Here is a 20,526-nt window from a genome sequence, read left to right as displayed (position 1 = left end):
ATATTCTGGACCCGCTACATCGATGACATTTTTTTGATCTGGCGTGGTACACATTTTGAGTTGGATTCTTTTTTTCAGAATTTAAACAGGAATAAGTACAATATTCATTTAACATACAAGCATAGCTCTGAGCAGGTCGAATTCCTTGACGTTTTGGTCAAAAAGGATTCCAGTGGTCTGTTGGTCTCGGATGCTTTCCGTAAGGATACTGCTGTTAATTCAGTTCTACATGCCAGCTCCTCACATCCGTCTCATGTAATTAATGCAGTACCATACGGCCAGTTTCTTCGGATTAGAAGAATCTGCTCTACTATGGAGGATTTCGAAAACCGTGCACTGGAAATGAAGGAAAGATTCCTGGAGAGGGGTTATAGTCAAAGAAGTATAAAAAGAGCATACAATCGGGCTAGAAATATGGAACGTGAACATCTCCTGTACTCTTCGACTAAAAAAGCTGCAACAAATCAGGTAAGATTTGTGACAACTTACAATTCCCAATGGGATAAACTGTCTGAAAGTGTAGCTAAACATTGGTCTGTTTTGCTGGCGGATACGGTGCTCAAACAATATTTGTCGCAGAAACCCTCACTCACTGCAAGAAGATCTAAGAGTTTGAGGGATATTCTGGTGAGGAGTCTGTATGTCCCAAATGAACGCCCACTATTTGGGTCACAAAGGCAACAGTTGAGGCCACCATGGGGGTGTAAACCCTGTGGGAAGTGCCTGGCGTGTCCCAATATGGATACAGCAACCGAATTTATGTCCTCTGATGGACGTAACTTCAAAATTACGCACACGATAACGTGCACTACCACTGCGGTGGTGTACTATGCGTACTGTACATGTGTGAAAATCTATGTGGGACTAACCACAAGAGCCTTAAAAATACGTATTAGAGAGCATGTGAGGGACATCATTGCTGGCAAGGAAGAGAAAAATTTGGATGTGTTGAAAAGCATTCCTAGACACTTTAAACAATTCCATGCAAGTGATCCTTCTTTTCTGCGGGTTAGGGGGATCGATTGTATCCCTCTTAATCCGCGGGGTGGGAATGTGAGCAAAATTTTGGCCCAGAAAGAATCCCGCTGGATTTGGGAACTTCGGACTCTGAAACCGGACGGTTTGAATGAAACATTGAGCTTCGCACCCTTTCTATAATATGATTGCTTTTTTAAATGTGTGTGGTTCATTTGATTTTAAAAGTGTGGTTTTAGTTTGATTTTAACTTGATTTTGTTATCTTCCAGCCCTCTCTATATACTGTTCCCCTTATGAAAACGAAGTGATTCGGACAAATAGAAGACGTATTCTTCAAGCCATGCACTTTATAACACTGTTTTAGCACTGCATATTATATATACACATTTTCCTTCTTTTATGTTTACGGAGGAAATTGTATAAAGAGAAGATTTCTCTATGTGATGCACTTTAATAATATGGCACTTTATATATAAATGTAATTTTTGAGTACTTCTGCATATGGACATGTATTTATTTTATAATGGTTTGCATGCATGTCTATGTTAATATTCTTTTTATGTGTAATTTATGGAAAATATGTCTTTTGTTCTGTTTTATAATATTGACTATTGTGCACCTTACTGTTTTTAACACTATATTCTTTGTATATATCTTGTATATTTAAATGCACTATTTATTTCTTTTGAAGATGGTACTTCTGTCCGATTTTCATTATGGTATTCTGGGTAGGATGTATACATACCTTTGAGTAAAGGGTTTGAGAGGGCGGTATCCCCGTATGTGGTCTCCTCCTGTGCGCGCCCTACGTCATTGGGCTGGAGGTCGCTCATTGGCGTCTCTATTGGATGCTGCGCTCACGTGCTCGCTCAGCTTGACGTTCACGTGGGCGTCGCTATCTGATGACGCCTTGGGCGACTGGGGCCTTTTGGTGGCGGACAGCGCATGCGCCGCTTGTGGACGGCGACCATATGACGCGGTAGTTTTAGCGTATGTGATAGGATGGCGGCACTTTATAAACAAGCCTGAGTTCTGATGTAGCCACTCCCCCGGAAGAAGGCCTATACGGCCGAAACGTGCGTAGGGGTTCCTGGCACCACCATACTTGAGGTAATTGTTACATGTGATTTATTATTGTGCCTCACTAGATGTCAACTTGGTCTCCCTTTGTGTACTATCAGGCCACTGGGCGCTATAGTCTATTGATTTATGGGAGGGTTTTTTTATGAGGCATCAGTGATACCTACTATTTACATTACCTCAGGTGCATGGTGCCTGACTATTGGTACTTATCATCATCATTGTTGTCCCTTTTGCTGTTGGTTTTAATTAATAAAGTTGTTCATTAACTGTACTTTGAGGTCTTTCTTGTGCAATTTATTATAGGTGTATAACGTTTATCTGTACAGGACCGTTAGGTATAATTGTTTCCTTACGGACACAGGTGTTGATATACCCTGTGTATTGTTCGTCCTATTGGTAATTAAAATTTGAAAACTGCAAAATTTTAAAAATTTTCGCCATATTTCCGTTTTTTTCATAAATAATCGCAAGTAATATCGAAGAAATGTTACCACTAACTTGTAGTACAATATGTCACGAAAAAACAATCTCAGAATCAGCGGGATCCGATAAAGCGTTCCAGAGTTATAACCTCTTAAAGTGACAGTGGTCATAATTGTAAAAATTGGCTCGGTCATTAAGTACCAAATTGGCTCTGTCACTAAGGGGTTAAAAGACCTAAAGGTAAAGATGCAGTAAAGAATAGTAATAATGGTCCTAGGAGCGCTGGAAATGAGACCAAAACAAGGATTTTAGTGTTGAACCACAACGCGTTTCAACAGTTAAACCGTCTTCATCAGGTAGAAAAACTTCCACCTGATGAAGACAGTTTAACCGTTGAAACGCGTTGTGGTTCAACACTAAAATCCTTGTTTTGGTCTCATTTCCAGCGCTCCTAGGACCGTTATTACTATTCTTTACTGCATTTTGTATCCTCCTAGAAGGTTAACGGCTGGAGCTGCGGTGGACCTTTTGCCTTCAATTTTAACTGTGACCCTCACAGCGCTCCCTAGTGACCGCTTTCTTTTCCCTAGAATTTCACTAAAGGTAAAGATGACACATTTCCTTTGTATTTAGGGAAAAAAAAATTGTCATCTTTCACGTTTTAAAAATTACAAAATGGAAAATGGGCTGATGCAAAAGTTTGGGCACCCTTGAAAATTTGAGTGCTCAGATAACTTTTACCAAGGTTTCAGACCTTAATTAGCTTGTTAGGGTTATGGCTAGTTCACTATCATCATTAGGAAAGGCCAGGTGATGCGAATTTCCCATCTTTATAAACACCCAGCCTCCTCTAACCTTGTGCCAAAAAACAGCAGCCATGGATTCTTCTAAACAGCTGCCTAGCACTCTGAAAATGGTGGAGGCCCACAAAGCAGGAGAAGGATATAAGAAGGTAGAAAAGCGCATGCAAGTCTCCCTTTCCTCAGATCAAAATGTAACAAAAAATGGCAGTTAACAGGAACAGTGTAGGGCAAGATAAGGTCTGGAAGACCGAGCAAAATTTCTTTGAGAGCTTCTTGTAGGATTGTTAGAGAGGCAAATCAGACCCCCCACTACCACCACTTGACTGCAAAAGACCTTCAGAAACGTTTTGCAGACTCTGGAGTTCTGATACATTGTTCTACTGTTCAGAGATACCTGCACAAATATGGTCTTCATGGAAGGGTCATCAGAAGAAAACATCTCCTGCATCCTCACTATAAAATTCAGTGTCAGAAGTATGCAAAAAAATATCTAAACAAGCCTGGTGCATTTTGGAAACAAGTACTGTGGACCAATGAGGTTAAAATAGAACTGTTTAGCCACAGTGATCAAAGGTATGTGTGGAGTAAAAAGGATACAGAATTTCAGCAGAAGAACATCCAGCCAATCATTAAGCATGGGGGTAGGTCAATCATTCTTTGGGGCTGTGTTGCAACATTTCACGGATAGAGTGAAGAATGGATTCAATGAAATTTCAACACATTCTTTTTGCAAACATATCATCTGTAAAACAGCTGAAGTTAAAAAAGAATGTCTTCTTCAAATGGATAATGATCCTAAACACAATAGACTACCTCAAAAAGGCGCAAGCTGAAGGTTTTACAATTGCCCTCACAGTCCCCTGATCTGAACATCTTTGAAAATCTGTGGCAAGACCTCAAAATAGCAGAGGAAGCAAGATGACCAGGAATTTCAAAGAACTGGAAGAATTTTCCAAGTAAGAATGGATGAAAATTCCTCAAACAAAAATTTAAAGACGCTGGCTGCAAAAAGTGATTACAAGCTGTGATCCTTTCAGAAAGGGGTGCTACTAGGTACTAACCATGCACTGTCCCCAAACTTTTGCATCGGTCCACTTTCCATTTTGTAATATTTTAAATGTAAAATATATATATTTTTTGCCTAAAATACAAAGGGAATGTCATCTTTAACTTTAGGCCTTTTAGAGATCATTTCATCATCAACATGCTTAACTGTCCACAATAACAATTATTCTGACCAGGTGCGCCCAAACTTTTTACATGCCACTGTATACAATGAATTCTCCTGCTCACTGTAAGTTTAATAACCTTCTTTAACCGTATGTTACTTTTTAGCTACTGCAAGGGTGATAGTCCCGACACATATAGGCAACACCACTAGCTCTACTGCGAACACAGGCCTTAGCGGGGGTCTCTGGCTTTTCCGCTAGGCTGCAAGTCCTCCTGATAAAGTCTATCAAGACTCGCTGGTCCGCCTTTGCTTCACTGGCCCCCCCTCCTTTTTGTTGTACTATCTTGGACCAACCTCTGTACCGTACATCAGTGCTAGAAGCAACGGCCTGACTTAATCGAGACACCAGCTCTTCTTTGGAGGCATATGCTTCCAAGTGGAATATCCTCAGAAATCGTTGGTGCTTGACCAACAGCAGATGTCTCTCTTATTCGAAGTAATGAGGGCTGGTACTTGGCTCTTACCTGGCGTAGTCTGGCCTATGAGTCTTGGCCGGTTCAGGTCTGGTTCTCAGGCCTTGGCTGGTGTAGCTTGGACTCTGGGACTTATGTGGCATCGCACAGGTTCTGGTTCCCGATGCACCACAACCTGCTGCCTTGGGTGCTTTACCATGGTCTAGTAACTTGACCTCGGATTATTCCACTGCACACATCCTGCCCGTTCCTTTGCTTGATGCGAAATCTGCTCCCGCTTTGGCAGGTTGGCCTTTTATGTCAGGTACTTGTGTCATCAAAATCACCTTTCCCCAGGGTACTATCTAGACTCTTCCTTTCTGAAAATCTCCCACTTCCCATCGGTTCCACAGGGTCTTGCCTGGACTCCAGTTGGCAGTCATCTTGTATAAATGCTGTACCATGCTGAGGATTCTTACTTCTAATAGCACACACTCTTACACCACTTCTGCAGTATGTATGATGCCCCTCACAGAGTATGATGTTCCCACAGTACCACCATTCCACTACACACAGTATAATGCCCCCACAGTACTGTCATTCCCTCCACACAGTATAATGTTCCCACAGTACTGTCATTCCCTCCACACAGTGTATAATGTTCCCACAGTACCGCCTTTCCACCACACACAGTATAATGCTCCCACAGTACCGCCATCCCCACCACACACTGTATAATGTTCCCACAGTCCCGCCATTCCACCACACACAGTATAAGGTTCCCACAGTACTGCCATTCCACCACACACTGTATAATGTTCCCACAGTACTGTCATTCCCTCCACACAGTATAATGTTCCCACAGTACCGCCATTCCACCACCCACAGTATAATGTTTCCAGAGGACTGCCATCCCCAACTAACAGTATTATGTTCCTACAGTACCGCCATCCCCCCACACACAGTATAATGTTCCCTCAATACATCCTATCGCTTTCTAATGTCCCAGCAATACTACACACACAATATGATACCATCCACTCCACCAGCTACCCCACAGCTAATTAATAAATACTCCCTTAGCCCCATTCTTAGTGCAGATACTAATGAACCCAGAGGCTATAAGATATTTAAAACACAATAGTTGGATAGTCAGGGGCGTATCATCCCTAGCAGCAGCCCATGTGGCCGCTATAATGTCCATGAATTGAGAGGACTCTGTGCGGTTTGGCACTGGTCACCCTCTCCTTCCCCATCATCACAATTTGAGCGATATCCAAGCTCCCATGACGGTGATACCATTGAATAGATTAGTGAAGTAGGGAGTCAAAGGCTCCTGATCCACCATTCAGCCTTCGCCTGTGAGTCCGAGACTCTGCGCACATCAGGCACAATGACGTCACTACAGCACACCTGTAGTATGGAGCCTCAGTACTCCCACTGCACAGACTGGAGCAGCGCACCTCGGGAACACGGTTGGGTGAGTAGTGTGTGTGTTTTGTTTTTTTAAATATCAGGAATTGTGGGGGCATCAAATTAAGTGTAGGGCTGTGGGGGCCATTATAACGAGTAAAGGAATGTGGTGGACTATTATGGTCTCCATACTGAGTGGGGGTACTTATTTTGTGTAACAGACTGCGGTGGCCATAATACTGTATGAGTGGCTGTGGGGGCCATAATCCTGTGTGGGGTCTATGAGGGCTATCATACTGTGCTAGTACATTCTGAAGGAAAGCAAAGACATAATGGCAGTGGGAATCCAGGCAGGGAGCACAGCGGAGATAAACAGCAGGGCGAGGTCCTTAGCTCAAGCCAGGAGGCCTGATTAAAGGGAAGGTGCCTCGATTTTTAATGTTATATTTAATAATTATTATATAATCAATTAGTTTAAATGCAAAATTAAATGTACAACTTTATTAGTTTCTTTTAAATTTAATTTTTATTTCAGCCACTTGGGGCTGTCTTTTGCATTTTGGGGTGTGTGTGAGAATGACACTTAGACATCTCAAATACAGCAGCCCCTGGGCATAGGAAACTGTGGTCACCGTCTGATCACAGCTCTTGCGTTGAAGCTGCTTCTCCTGCCTCTTAGCTGTGACCTGAGAACGCTGGGCTATCCAGGTCACATCTGTGGGAGGAGATTGCGGCCATATTTGTGTAGCTCCTAGTGTTTGCTGTGGGCATAGCGTACAGACTCCTCAGTGCGTGCGATGACTGGAGCTGCCGGGGAGTGGCGGTTCTGTGTGAGGTGAGTATCTGCAGAGGTGTCGGGGAGCGGTAATCCCAGCCTTTTATCAGTATTACATTATAGGCTGCTGATCACCGCTCACCGCCTACCTGTTCAGAGCACAGCAGGGAGATCATTCATCTTCTGTGCTCTAACACAATGAACAGAATGCAGGGCTGTGTGGGAGCACAGGGAAGGTAAGTACAAGTGTTTGTTTTTTCTATGTATTGGAATATATGGGGCCATATACGAGGATGGTGATATATATACCAGGATGGAGGGGCCATATAACAGGATGGAGGCCGCGTACCATGATCAGGGACTGTGTACCAGGATGGAGGGACGTATACCAGAATAGATGGGCCGTGTAAAAGAATGGAGGGTCATATACCAGGATGGGGGCCATATGCCAAGATGGGTCCATATGCCATGATGGGGGCCATATACCAGGGGCCATATACCAGGATTGAAGGACATATGCCAAGATTCGGCTATTTACCAGGGTGCACTATATGGGGCCATTATACTTTGGAGCACTATATGAGCCCATTATACTATTGGGCACTATATGGAGCCATTACACTGAGGGGCACTGTATGAGGCCATTATACTGTGGAGCACTGCATGAGGATAATATACTGTGGAACATTATATGGGGCCATTATACTATGGTTCACTATATAAGGCCTTTATACTGTGGAGTCCTATATGAGGCCATTAATACTTTAGGGCATTATATGAAGCTATTATAATGTGGGGTAGTATAAGAGGCTGTGTATACTGTGAAACAGTATATGGGGCAATTATACAGTGGGGTACTATAAGAGGCTATTATAGTGTGGGGCATTATATGTTGCCAATATACTGTGGAGCACTATATGGAGCCATTATACTGTGGTGCACTATATTATAATAATAGTCTATTTATTTATTTGGCACCAACATATTCCACAGTGCTTTGCATATATTTTAATCACTGTTCCCGATGGGGCTCACAATCTAAATTCCCTATCAGTATGTCATTGGAATGTGGGAGGAAACCAGAGAACCCAGAGGAAACCCACACAAACATGGGGAGAACATACAAATTCCTTGCAGATGTTGTCTATATGAGGCCTTTATACTGTGGAGCACTATGAGGCCATTATACTGTGGAGCACTATATGAGGCCATTATACTTTAGGGCACTATATGGGGCCATTATACTGTGGAGCACTATATGAGGCCAATATGCTTTAGGGCACTATATGGGGCCATTATACTATGGAACACTATATGAAGCCATTATACTGTGGAGCACTATATAAGGCCATTATAATTTAGTGCACTATATGGGGCCATTATACTGTGGAGCACTATATGAGGCCATTATACTGTAGAGCACTATATGGGGCCATTATACTGTTGGGCACTATATGAGGCCATTATACTTTAGGGCACTATATGGGGCCATTATACTGTGGAGCACAATATGGGGCCATTATACTGTGGAGCACTAAAACACTAAAATCCCACATTCTAGATATCACTGAATGAAATATTTCAATTGTAAATCTTTATTCATTACATAGTGGAATGTGTTGAGAACAATAAAACCTAAAAATGATCAACGTAAATCACAACTAATATCCCACGGAGGTCTGGAGTTGGAATGATGTGATTAGGGCAGTCACATGGCAGTGACATCATCACAGGTCCTACAGCTATTTGCTGTGCAGCAGATCCATCCTGGTGTTCTGTGGATGTCTTTTGTTCTCTGGTATCAGCCATTACACGGAATATTCTGAGCTTACTGCGTCTGCGCAGGACACCAGTACACAGCGCAGGCGCCGGTTTTGAAAGATAACAGCACTGAGGGGGCGGCGCCGAAAGCCCCTGAAGATTGGAGTGACGGCAGAGGAGCTGGCCAAGCTGGGGAGTGAGGACCTGCCTCCCTGGCTAGAGACAGGAATTGTGGCTAAGTATAAAAACGCTTTATTTGGGGTATACTTGATCCTAAAACTAAAAGAGCCACCTTGTTAGAATGCAGCATTACTGCTGCACAAGGTGGCTCTTTTAGTTTATAAAGGCTGGAGGGGGGTGACAGTGGCCCTTTAAGTCTGTAATGGTGACTTGTACATGGTGTGTGTTTATCTTTGTTTACTGTGTGCTGATATGCTAATTGTGTATTGTATTCTAGAAGCAGTTTGTTGACTTCGAAGGTAGATGGGGAAAGGCTGTGAGGGGAACTGAAGGACACTGGGTAATTCTAAAAATTGCCTACATGCCTCGGGTATAAAAAGACTCAGAGAGCAGATCTCATCACACAGAGCTACCAGCCGGACATTCTGCAAACCACCCAACGGACGAGAGACAGTACTGCAGCCAATTCATCATGGCTCCATCACAAGGGACACAGAGCTATTTCTATAGGAAACAGCCTAGGGGTTTTCAGCTCCAGTTGGAAGGACACAGATCTGGTCTAGTGACCATCTCTAAACCATGGATATGTTTGGAGAAATCCAGGTTTGGGACCCGCTGGTCACCTGGTTCCATGGAGATGGTCGGATAAGCCAGGTGGTGACTCTTGTGTCAACTGGCTTTGGACCTTATATGGACTCTATGGACTGTTCTCGGTCATCTCCCTATGCTTGTCGGTATCTCTTCTCTGTGTGTGTATCACAAGTAGAATAGCGACCTTGGGAGCTGTGATGCAACTTCTACCATTATCCCGGCGAGTCAGCGGAAGTGTGGGACACTGTAATGTGCACCATCTTGGGGGTAATTGCTGGGATTGTTCTATTATTGTGTGTTGTGGTTCAGTAAAGTATTGCCACACTGTTTTGCCCTAACCCTGTGTTGTCTAAGTAGTGTTATGCCCACGTTTAATGGGAGAGCGGGCATTAGGCGGGACCATCCCTGGTCCATATGGTTTTGGCTAGCAGACTTGGGCACCAGTCGACACCCCGTTACTGCTGCCTAACCCCCGCTCCGTCCACTCTATGTGAGTAGTGGTGTAATGTGTGAACCAGCTCCTTGCACTCCTATGAGAGTAATAGTGTAATGTGTGACCCCGCTCTGTCCACTTCTATGGGAGGAGAGATGTCATGTTTGACTCCCGCTTCATACACTTCTATGGGAGCAGTGGTGTGATGTGTGACCCTGCTGTGTCCACATCTATGGGAGCAGTGATGTAATGTGTGCTATAGGAGTAGTGGTGTAAGTTGTGGCCCTGCTCTGTCTACTTCTGTGGGAGTAGTAATGGATGGAGCATGGTCACACATTACATCACTGCTCCCATAGAAGTGGACGGAGTGGGTCACATATTACACCAATGTGCTCATAGAAGTGGACAGAGCGGGGTCACACATTACGCCACTGCTCCCATAGAAGAGGACAGAGTAGGATCACACATTACACCACTGCTCCCATAAATATGGACGGTCACACATTACATACATTAGATACAGTATATCTAATCCCATGCTGTGTGATATGCTCTGCTGAGTTCAATATCTAATCCCATCACGTGATACACTACACTTAGCCCTGCATCTAATCTTAACCCCTTAAGCCCGTATGACGTACTATCCCGTCGAGGTGAGGTGGGCCTTAATTCCCGGTGACGGGATAGTACGTCATACGCGATCGGCCGCGCTCACGGGGGGAGCGCGGCCGATCGCGGCCGGGTGTCGGCTGCATATCGCAGCTGACATCCGGCACTATGTGCCAGGAGCGGTCACGGACCGCCCCCGGCACATTAACCCCCGGCACACCGCGATCAAACATGATCGCGGTGTACCGGCGGTACAGGGAAGCATCGCGCAGGGAGGGGGCTCCCTGCGGGCTTCCCTGAGACGATCGGTACAAGGTGATGTACTCACCTCGTACCGAACGTCTTCTCCCTGCAGGCCCCGGATCCAAAATGGCCGAGGGGCTGTATCCGGGTCCTGCAGGGAGCACTTCCGGGTCGGAGCAGGCTGCAGATGAAAGCTGCAGCCTGCACGGCTGTAAGTGAGATCGGAGATCTCACAGAGTGCTGTGCACACTGTGAGATCAGCGATCTGTAATGTCCCCCCCTGGGACAAAGTAAAAAAGTAAAAAAAAAAAATTCCACATGTGTAAAAAAAAATAAAAAAAATTCCTAAATAAATAATAATAAAAAAAAAAAATATTATTCCCATAAATACATTTCTTTATCTAAAAAAACCAAACAAAAACAATAAAAGTACACATATTTAGTATCGCCGCGTCCGTAACGACCCAACCTATAAAACTGGCCCACTAGTTAACCCCTTCAGTAAACACCGTAAGAAAAAAAAAAAAAAAACGAGGCAAAAAACAACGCTTTATTACCATACCGCCGAACAAAAAGTGGAATAACACGCGATCAAAAAGACGGATATAAATAACCATGTTACCGCTGAAAACGTCATCTTGTCCCGCAAAAAAACGAGCCGCCATACAGCATCATCAGCAAAAAAATAAAAAAGTTATAGTCCTGAGAATAAAGCGATACCAAAATAATTATTTTTTCTATAAAATAGTTTTTATCGTATAAAAGCGTCAAAACATAAAAAAAATGATATAAATGAGGTATCGCTGTAATCGTACTGACCCGACGAATAAAACTGCTTTATCAATTTTACCAAGCGCAGAACGGTATAAACGCCTCTCCCAAAAGAAATTCATGAATAGCTGGTTTTTGGTTATTCTGCCTCACAAAAATCGGAATAAAAAGTGATAAAAAATGGTCACGTGTCCGAAAATGTTACCAATAAAAACGTCAACTCGTCCCGCAAAAAACAAGACCTCACATGACTCTGTGGACCAAAATGTGGAAAAATTATAGGTCTCAAAATGTGGAGACGCAAAAACTTTTTTGCTATAAAAAGCGTCTTTTAGTCTGGTTTCACACTTGCGTTTTTATCTGCATGCGTTTTTTTAAAAAACCGCATGTGTGAAAAAATGCATGTAAACGCGGTAAAACGCATGCGTTTTTATAGAAAAACACAAGAAAACAAGAAAAAAACAAAAAACCCTAACCCTACCCCTAACCTGAAATACGTGGCACTGAAATACGTGGCACTGAAATATACGTTTATATACGTATATACGTATATAAGTGCCACGATATTTCAGTGGCCACGTATATAAGTGCCACGTATTTAAGTGCCACGTATTTAAGTGCCACGTATTTAAGTGCCACGTATTTACGTGCCACGTATTTACGTGCCACGTATTTACGTGCCACGTATTTACGTGCCACGTATTTACGTGCCACGTATTTACGTGCCACGTATTTAAGTGCCACGTATTTAAGTGCCACGTATTTACGTGCCACGTATTTACGTGCCACGTATTTACGTGCCACGTATTTACGTGCCACGTATTTTTCAGTGCCTGAAATACGTGGCACTGAAATACGTGGCACTGAAATACGTGGCACTGAAATACGTGGCACTGAAATATCGTGGCACTTAAATACGTGGCACTTAAATACGTGGCACTTAAATACGTGGCACTTAAATACGTGGCACTTAAATACGTGGCACTTAAATACGTGGCACTTAAATACGTGGCACTTATATACGTGGCACTTACATACGTGGCACTTACATACGTGGCACTTACATACGTGGCACTTACATACGTGGCACTTATATACGTGGCACTTATATACGTGGCACTTATGACTGTCAGAAAATGTTCAGTAAACGGTTAGGGGTGAGGTTAGGGGTAGGGTTTCAGGTAGAATTGGGGAGTTTCCACTGTTCAGGCACATCAGGGGCTCTCCAAACGCGACATGGCGTCCAATCTCAATTCCAGCCAATTCTGCGTTGAAAAAGTAAAACAGTGCTCCTTCCCTTCCGAGCTCTCCCGTGCGTCCAAAAAGGGGTTTACCCCAACATATGGGGTATCAGCGTACTAGGGACAAATTGAACAACAACTTCTGGGGTCCAAGTTCTCTTGTTATCCTTGGGAAAATAAAAATTTGGGGGGCTCAAAATCATTTTTGTGGGAAAAAAAATATGTTTTATTTTCACGGCTCTGCGTTGTAAACTGTAGTGAAACACTTGGGGGTTCAAAGTTCTCACAACACATCTAGATAAGTTCCTTGGGAGGTCTAGTTTCCAATATGGGGTCACTTGTGTGGGGTTTGTACTGTTTGGGTACATCAGGGGCTCTGCAAATGCAACGTGACGCCTGCAGACCAATCCATTTAAGTCTGCATTCCAAATGGCGCTCCTTCCCTTCCGAGCTCTGTCATGCGCCCAAACAGTGGTTCCCCCCCACATAGGGGGTATCAGCGTACTCAGGACAAATTGGAAAACAACTTTTAGGGTCCAATTTATCCTGATACCCTTGTGAAAATACAAAACTGGGGGCTAAAAAATCATTTTTGTGAAAAAAAAAATAATTTTTATTTTCACGGCTCTGCGTTATAAACTGTAATGAAACACTTGGGGGTTCAAAGTTCTCACAACACATCTAGATAAGTTCCTTGGGGGGTCTAGTTTCCAATATGGGGTCACTTGTGGGGGGTTTGTACTGTTTGGGTACATCAGGGGCTCTGCAAATGCAACGTGACGCCTGCAGACCAATCCATTTAAGTCTGCATTCCAAATGGCGCTCCTTCCCTTCTGAGCTCTGTCATGCGCCCAAACAGTGGTTCCCCCCCACATAGGGGGTATCAGCGTACTCAGGACAAATTGGACAACAACTTTTAGGGTCCAATTTATCCTGATACCCTTGTGAAAATACAAAACTGGGGGCTAAATTTCATTTTTGTGAAAAAAAAAAAAAAATTATTTTCACGGCTCTGCGTTATAAACTGTAGTGAAACACTTGGGGGTTCAAAGCTCTCAAAACACATCTAGATAAGTTCCTTAGGGGGTCTACTTTCCAAAATGGTGTCACTTGTGGGGGGGTTTAATGTTTAGGCACATCAGGGGCTCTCCAAACGCAACATGGCATCCCATCTTAATTCCAGTCAATTTTGCATTGAAAAGTAAAATAGCGCTTCTTCCCTTCTGAGCTCTGCTATGCGCCCAAACAATGGTTTACACCCACATATGGGGTATCGTCGTACTCAGGACAAATTGCACAACAACTTTTGTGGTCTAATTTCTTCTCTTACCCTTGGGGAAATAAAAAAATGGGGGTGAAAAGATCATTTTTGTGAAAAAATATGATTCTTTATTTTTACGGCTCTGCATTATAAACTTCTGTGAAGCACTTGTTGGGTCAAAGTGCTCACCACACATCTAGATAAGTTCCTCAGGGGGTCTACTTTCCAAAATGGTGTCACTTGTTAGGGGTTTCAATGTTTAGGCACATCAAGGGCTCTCTAAATGCAACATGGCGTCCCATCTCAATTCCAGTCAATTTTGCATTGAAAAGTCAAATGGCGCTCCTTCCCTTCCGAGCTCTGCCCTGCGCCCAAACAATGGTTTACACCCACATATGGGGTATCAGCGTACTCAGGACAAATTGCACAACAATTTTTGGGGTCCAATTTCTTCTCTCACCCTTGGGAAAATAAAAAATTGGGGGTGAAAAGATCATTTTTGTGAAAAAATATGATTTTTTATTTTTACGGCTCTGCATTATAAACTTCTGTAAAGCACTTGTTGGGTCAAAGTGCTCACCACACATCTAGATAAGTTCCTTAGGGGGTCTACTTTCCAAAATGGTGTCACTTGTTAGGGGTTTCAATGTTTAGGCACATCAAGGGCTCTCTAAATGCAACATGGCGTCCCATCTCAATTCCAGTCAATTTTGCATTGAAAAGTCAAATGGCGCTCCTTCCCTTCCGAGCTCTGCCCTGCGCCCAAACAATGGTTTACACCCACATATGGGGTATCAGCGTACTCAGGACAAATTGCACAACAATTTTTGGGGTCCAATTTCTTCTCTCACCCTTGGGAAAATAAAAAATTGGGGGTGAAAAGATCATTTTTGTGAAAAAATATGATTTTTTATTTTTACGGCTCTGCATTATAAACTTCTGTAAAGCACTTGTTGGGTCAAAGTGCTCACCACACATCTAGATAAGTTCCTTAGGGGGTCTACTTTCCAAAATGGTGTCACTTGTTAGGGGTTTCAATGTTTAGGCACATCAAGGGCTCTCTAAATGCAACATGGCGTCCCATCTCAATTCCAGTCAATTTTGCATTGAAAAGTCAAATGGCGCTCCTTCCCTTCCGAGCTCTGCCCTGCGCCCAAACAATGGTTTACACCCACATATGGGGTATCAGCGTACTCAGGACAAATTGCACAACAATTTTTGGGGTCCAATTTCTTCTCTCACCCTTGGGAAAATAAAAAATTGGGGGTGAAAAGATCATTTTTGTGAAAAAATATGATTTTTTATTTTTACGGCTCTGCATTATAAACTTCTGTAAAGCACTTGTTGGGTCAAAGTGCTCACCACACATCTAGATAAGTTCCTTAGGGGGTCTACTTTCCAAAATGGTGTCACTTGTTAGGGGTTTCAATGTTTAGGCACATCAGGGGCTCTCCAAATGCAACATGGCGTCCCATCTCAATTCCAGTCAATTTTGCATTGAAAAGTCAAATGGCGCTCCTTTGCTTCCAAGCTCTGCCATGCGCCCAAACTGTGGTTTACCCCCACATATGGGGTATCAGCGTACTCAGGACAAATTGTACAACAACTTTTGGGGTCTATTTTCTCCTGTTACCCTTGGTAAAATAAAACAAATTGGAGCTGAAATAAATTTTGTGTGAAAAAAAGTTAAATGTTCATTTTTATTTAAACATTCCAAAAATTCCTGTGAAACACCTGAAGGGTTAATAAACTTCTTGAAAGTGGTTTTGAGTACCTTGAGGGGTGCAGTTTTTAGAATGGTGTCACACTTGGGTATTTTCTATCATATAGACCCGTCAAAATGACTTCAAATGAGATGTGGTCCCTAAAAAAAAATGGTGTTGTAAAAATGAGAAATTGCTGGTCAACTTTTAACCCTTATAACTCCGTCACAAAAAAAAATTTTGGTTCCAAAATTGTGCTGATGTAAAGTAGACATGTGGGAAATGTTATTTATTAAGTATTTTGTGTGACATATGTCTGTGATTTAAGGGCATAAAAATTCAAAGTTGGAAAATTGCGAAATTTTCAAAATTTTCGCCAAATATTCGTTTTTTTCACAAATAAACGCAAGTTATATCGAAGAAATTTTACCACTAACATGAAGTACAATATGTCACGAGAAAACAATGTCAGAATCGCCAAGATCCGTTGAAGCGTTCCAGAGTTATAACCTCATAAAGGGACAGTGGTCAGAATTGTAAAAATTGGCCCGGTCATTAACGTGCAAACCACCCTCGGGGCTTAAGGGGTTAATGTATGTTACTATAAGCATATCTAATCACAGCACGTGATACACTCCACGTATTTAACCCCAGCTTATGATACAGCGAGCAGCACCAACTAACAGAATCGGTGCTGATGGCCGTCCTCGTTGACACTGTACACTTGTTAGTATCGCTGGCAGTCACCAACAAAATGGCTCCTCACTGTGATCCTAAACCTCATCCTCTTATCCTGTTACTCCTCTCCTCCCCTTCTGGGTGTGACATCACACACATGTGATCAGACCCCGCCCACATTTACTGCAGTCGTAGTGTGAGCTAGTTGTACACTAGGTTTTCATGGCAAACTTCAGCAGCTGCTTCCCCTAGTGTTTAAAATTGGAATTATCAAACCTTAAATTATTTTTAATATTCTACTTGATTAAAAACTGGAGAGGAAACGACACAGTCACCAAACTGGGACACAAGTTCTCCTATTGAGAGCTGAAGATTCAGTACCACAGCAAGGAGTGTGTGACCCTCATTGAATGGACTATGAAGTCCGCACAAATCACCTGGGAGCTGTGAGTAGCTCTGAGGTGCGGTAGTGGCACATCTCAGCCCGTATGGTCTCCTCAAGGGATGATAGGCCTTCCCATAAAGGTTTGCTGGACTGTTGTAGCTTGTAACAAAAGTTACGTACCGCCACATGGAGCCGGAAAGTTCCTGACTGCACAATGCAGAAGAAGCATTCATAAAGGGTTGTGCCTGCTATCTGATGTACCGTATTATTCGGATTATAAGATGCACTTTTTTCTCCCAAATTTGAGGGGCGCCTCTCATAATCTGAAGGCATGCGTAGATTGAAATCTTGGGAGGCAAAATAACAGGAGGAGACCTGTGCCGTCCCTGCGGTGTACATCTATGTTCTGGTGCCCACAGATTTAATTATTTTTAAAATCACATTTAAGGTGTTAAAAAATAATAAAAGGTGTCGTCTTCTTTTTTTTCATGTCTTTTTTTCTTTTTACAGGAATTGTTGGCACCAATTTTCTTTTAAAACATTGTAATATCTGTTTTGTCTGATATTTTTCTTGTAATATAGGAAAGTCAAAGGCCAGAAATAAACCCCATAAATCACTGTACATGGAGACTTTGGGATCAGATCATTTCTGCCTGTTTCTTCTGTAAAGAAGAAAACTAAATACTGTAAAATAATAAATCTCCTCATATGTTTCCCTTATTATCTCCAGTAATTGTATTATTACACAGGATTTTTATGATCTTACATCGGCTCATCTTCTTCTCATTCAGGTCTCTACAATATCGGATCCTCTCAGTGAAGATCTTCTGTATAAGAGAATTTTCCTTATTTACCCATCAAGGATGGATATGGACAGAGACAAGATGGCGGAGAGGATAATACACCTCACCCTAGAGATCCTCTTCCGGCTTACTGGAGAGGTGAGAGATTCTGATGACGTCACATTACATCATTCTTATCTATGGGAATAACAGATGGACAGAACTGGAGAGGTGAGGACTCTGGAAATGTCTGTAGTGAGATTTATTAATGTGTCTCTCCATAACCAGGATTACACAGTAGTGAAGAAGACCTCTAGTGATCGCTGTCAGGACCCTGTGTCTGAGGGATGGAGAAGACCCCTGAGCCCAATCACTGGACCTCCACCTCACGCCCTGATACATGAGGACATCAATGACCAGAAGATCCTAGAACTCACCTACAAGATGATTGAGCTGCTAACTGGAGAGGTGACACTGCTGGGAATGCTGGGACATTATACAGTAATGCTATGAAGGGATCGGGGGATGACGGTATCATTGTATGTGTCAGGTTCCTATAAGATGTCAGGAAGTCGCCGTCTATTTCTCCATGGAGGAGTGGGAGTATTTAGAAGGACACAAACATCTGTACAAGGACATCATGATGGAGGTTCCCCAGCCCCTCACATCACCAGGTAATACACAGGACTAAATACACACGGCCTATAATTATCTGTATGTAAAGAATGAATTCAGTGCCTGTATGTGTTTCCTCCAGATCTATCCAGTAAGAAGACAACACCAGAGAGATGTCCCCGTCCTCTTCTTCCACAGGACTGCAAACAAGAAGATCCCAATGTTCCTCAGGATCATCAGGTAGATGGAGAGAAGGTGTCATGAGATCTTCCCTATGATGTGTAGACGGCTGTGAAGGTCTTGTGCTCAGTCTTGTTTTATCCCCCAGTATTTTATGTTTTATACTTGTGTAATGAGAACGGTGGAGATGGCAGGATTAGAGCTGATCATAGATGTGACTTCTCCATCTGTCTGTGACTTTTACAATATTTGTTTCAGGGTGAAGATCTGACCCATATTAATACTACAGAGACATATGTGAGGGGTGATGAGTGGTGTAAAGAGGAGATTCCTACATATGACTACCCAGGTGAGTAGGAACCACTAAATACAGAGAAGTCACAGATTTTTCTCAGTCACCGGCTGTGGCTGCTTTATCAGTGGTGTAGTCCAGTTGTATCACAATCGTGTGATCACAATTTTGTCTCTAAACCACAACATTCTCCTACACCCTAAACTGTTCAAATGACTTTGGACATTGAAAACCCTTTTCTATAGAGTTTACAACCTGGAGGATCCACCTACCGCCTGGGATTAGGAGACGCTGACTGTTACCTGCCCAGATCTGTAAACTACAAAGCCAAATGACAGCGTGCGTAGAATTTGCTGACAAGTTAGAAAACTACTTGAAGAAAAATATTATGATAGGCCTGTAAGAGAAAGCGGAGGGTAATGATGATGTTGCCTTCCTAGAATCCTGATATCTTTTTGCACACATGTCAAACTCCATCTTGAGGGCCAAATCTGGCCCGCAGGGTGATTGTATTTGGCACGCTATGTAGGCACCGTCCCCCCATTTTACTGTATGGAACACTATGTGGGACCCGTTATACTGTACGGAGAAGTATGTGGGACCCATTATGCTGTATGGAGGACTATGTGGTGCCTATTATACTGTGTTGAGAGCTGTTAATACATATCAAAGTTGTCCTGCTACTTTGTCCAAATTTTTTATTTTGGCCCTCTCTGTATTTGCATTTGAAATCACTGTCTTATTGGATGAATCTACCTTCTCTCCCTTCTGTGCTGCTGAATGTGATCATATGGTCCCTACAAGACCAGGTCCAGTCTTTCTGGCCAAAGTTCACTTTTATGATCGAAAACATTAACTAACTCCTTTACCCCCAAGATGGTTTGAACATTAATGACCAGGCCATATTTTACAATTCTGACCACTGTCACTTTATGAGGTAATAATTCTGGGATGCTTCAACAGATCCCACTGATTCTGAGTGTTTTTTTGCGACATATTGTACTTCATGATAGTGGTAACATTTATTTGATATAACTTGCTATTTCCATTTTTTTTGTGGAAAAATAGTTAATAAATAACATTTCCTGCATGTCTACTTTACATCAGCACAATTTTTTAAACTAATTTTATTTTGGTAGGAAGTTTAAGGGTTTAAAGTTGTCCAGCAATTTCTCCTTTTTCCAACGATCCAAGAAATATCGTTTCTCCTTGCGGAGAGTGACATGTTAAGCATGTCGAGGTGAGGAGACATAAAGCCGCAATGCTCCTCTGGGAAATATGCAAATTGTATCTTCAGAGAGGAAGAGGACTAGAACTCTAGTGCCACCTATTGGAAGTAGCAATCCTAACAGTCAATGTCGACCCTTTAACGAGCCTTGTCACATGACTTAGGATAAAAGCCAAACCAGAATCTCAATTTGGGGTACTGCCCCTCCCAGTACCCCGAAACATAGTGTCTGCAAATTGAGATTCTGGTTTGACTTTTATCCTTAGTCATGTGACAAGGCTCATTAAAGGGTCGACATTGACTGTTAGGATTGCTACTTCCAATAGGTGGCACTAGAGTTCTAGTCCTCTTCCTCTCTGAAGAGACAATTTGCATCCTTTTTCCAACAAAATTTACAAACCATTATTTGTAGGGACTACTTCACATTTGAAGTGACTTTGAGTTGTCTAGATGATAGAAAATGTCAAAAAGTGACA

The 20,526-nt window shown here is 42.7% G+C and overlaps 1 protein-coding gene across 1 annotated transcript in view; it reads left to right on the top strand.

The window, feature by feature from the left end:
• Nucleotides 1-20,526, top strand: part of LOC143766585 (uncharacterized) — a 44,426-nt gene that overhangs the window by 11,033 nt on the left and 12,867 nt on the right. Inside the window, exons 6-10 of the mRNA XM_077254371.1 lie at nucleotides 17,745-17,894; nucleotides 18,024-18,203; nucleotides 18,286-18,409; nucleotides 18,493-18,590; nucleotides 18,789-18,879. Of these exons, the coding sequence (XP_077110486.1) occupies nucleotides 17,745-17,894; nucleotides 18,024-18,203; nucleotides 18,286-18,409; nucleotides 18,493-18,590; nucleotides 18,789-18,879 (643 nt within the window). The remainder of the gene's footprint in view (nucleotides 1-17,744; nucleotides 17,895-18,023; nucleotides 18,204-18,285; nucleotides 18,410-18,492; nucleotides 18,591-18,788; nucleotides 18,880-20,526) is intronic.

The sequence above is a fragment of the Ranitomeya variabilis genome, chromosome 4, assembly GCF_051348905.1.
Source record: "Ranitomeya variabilis isolate aRanVar5 chromosome 4, aRanVar5.hap1, whole genome shotgun sequence".
In the NCBI taxonomy this organism is placed as follows: domain Eukaryota; kingdom Metazoa; phylum Chordata; class Amphibia; order Anura; family Dendrobatidae; genus Ranitomeya; species Ranitomeya variabilis.
Note: the sequence above shows the minus strand (reverse complement) of the source record. Positions and strands in the feature narration are given on the sequence as shown.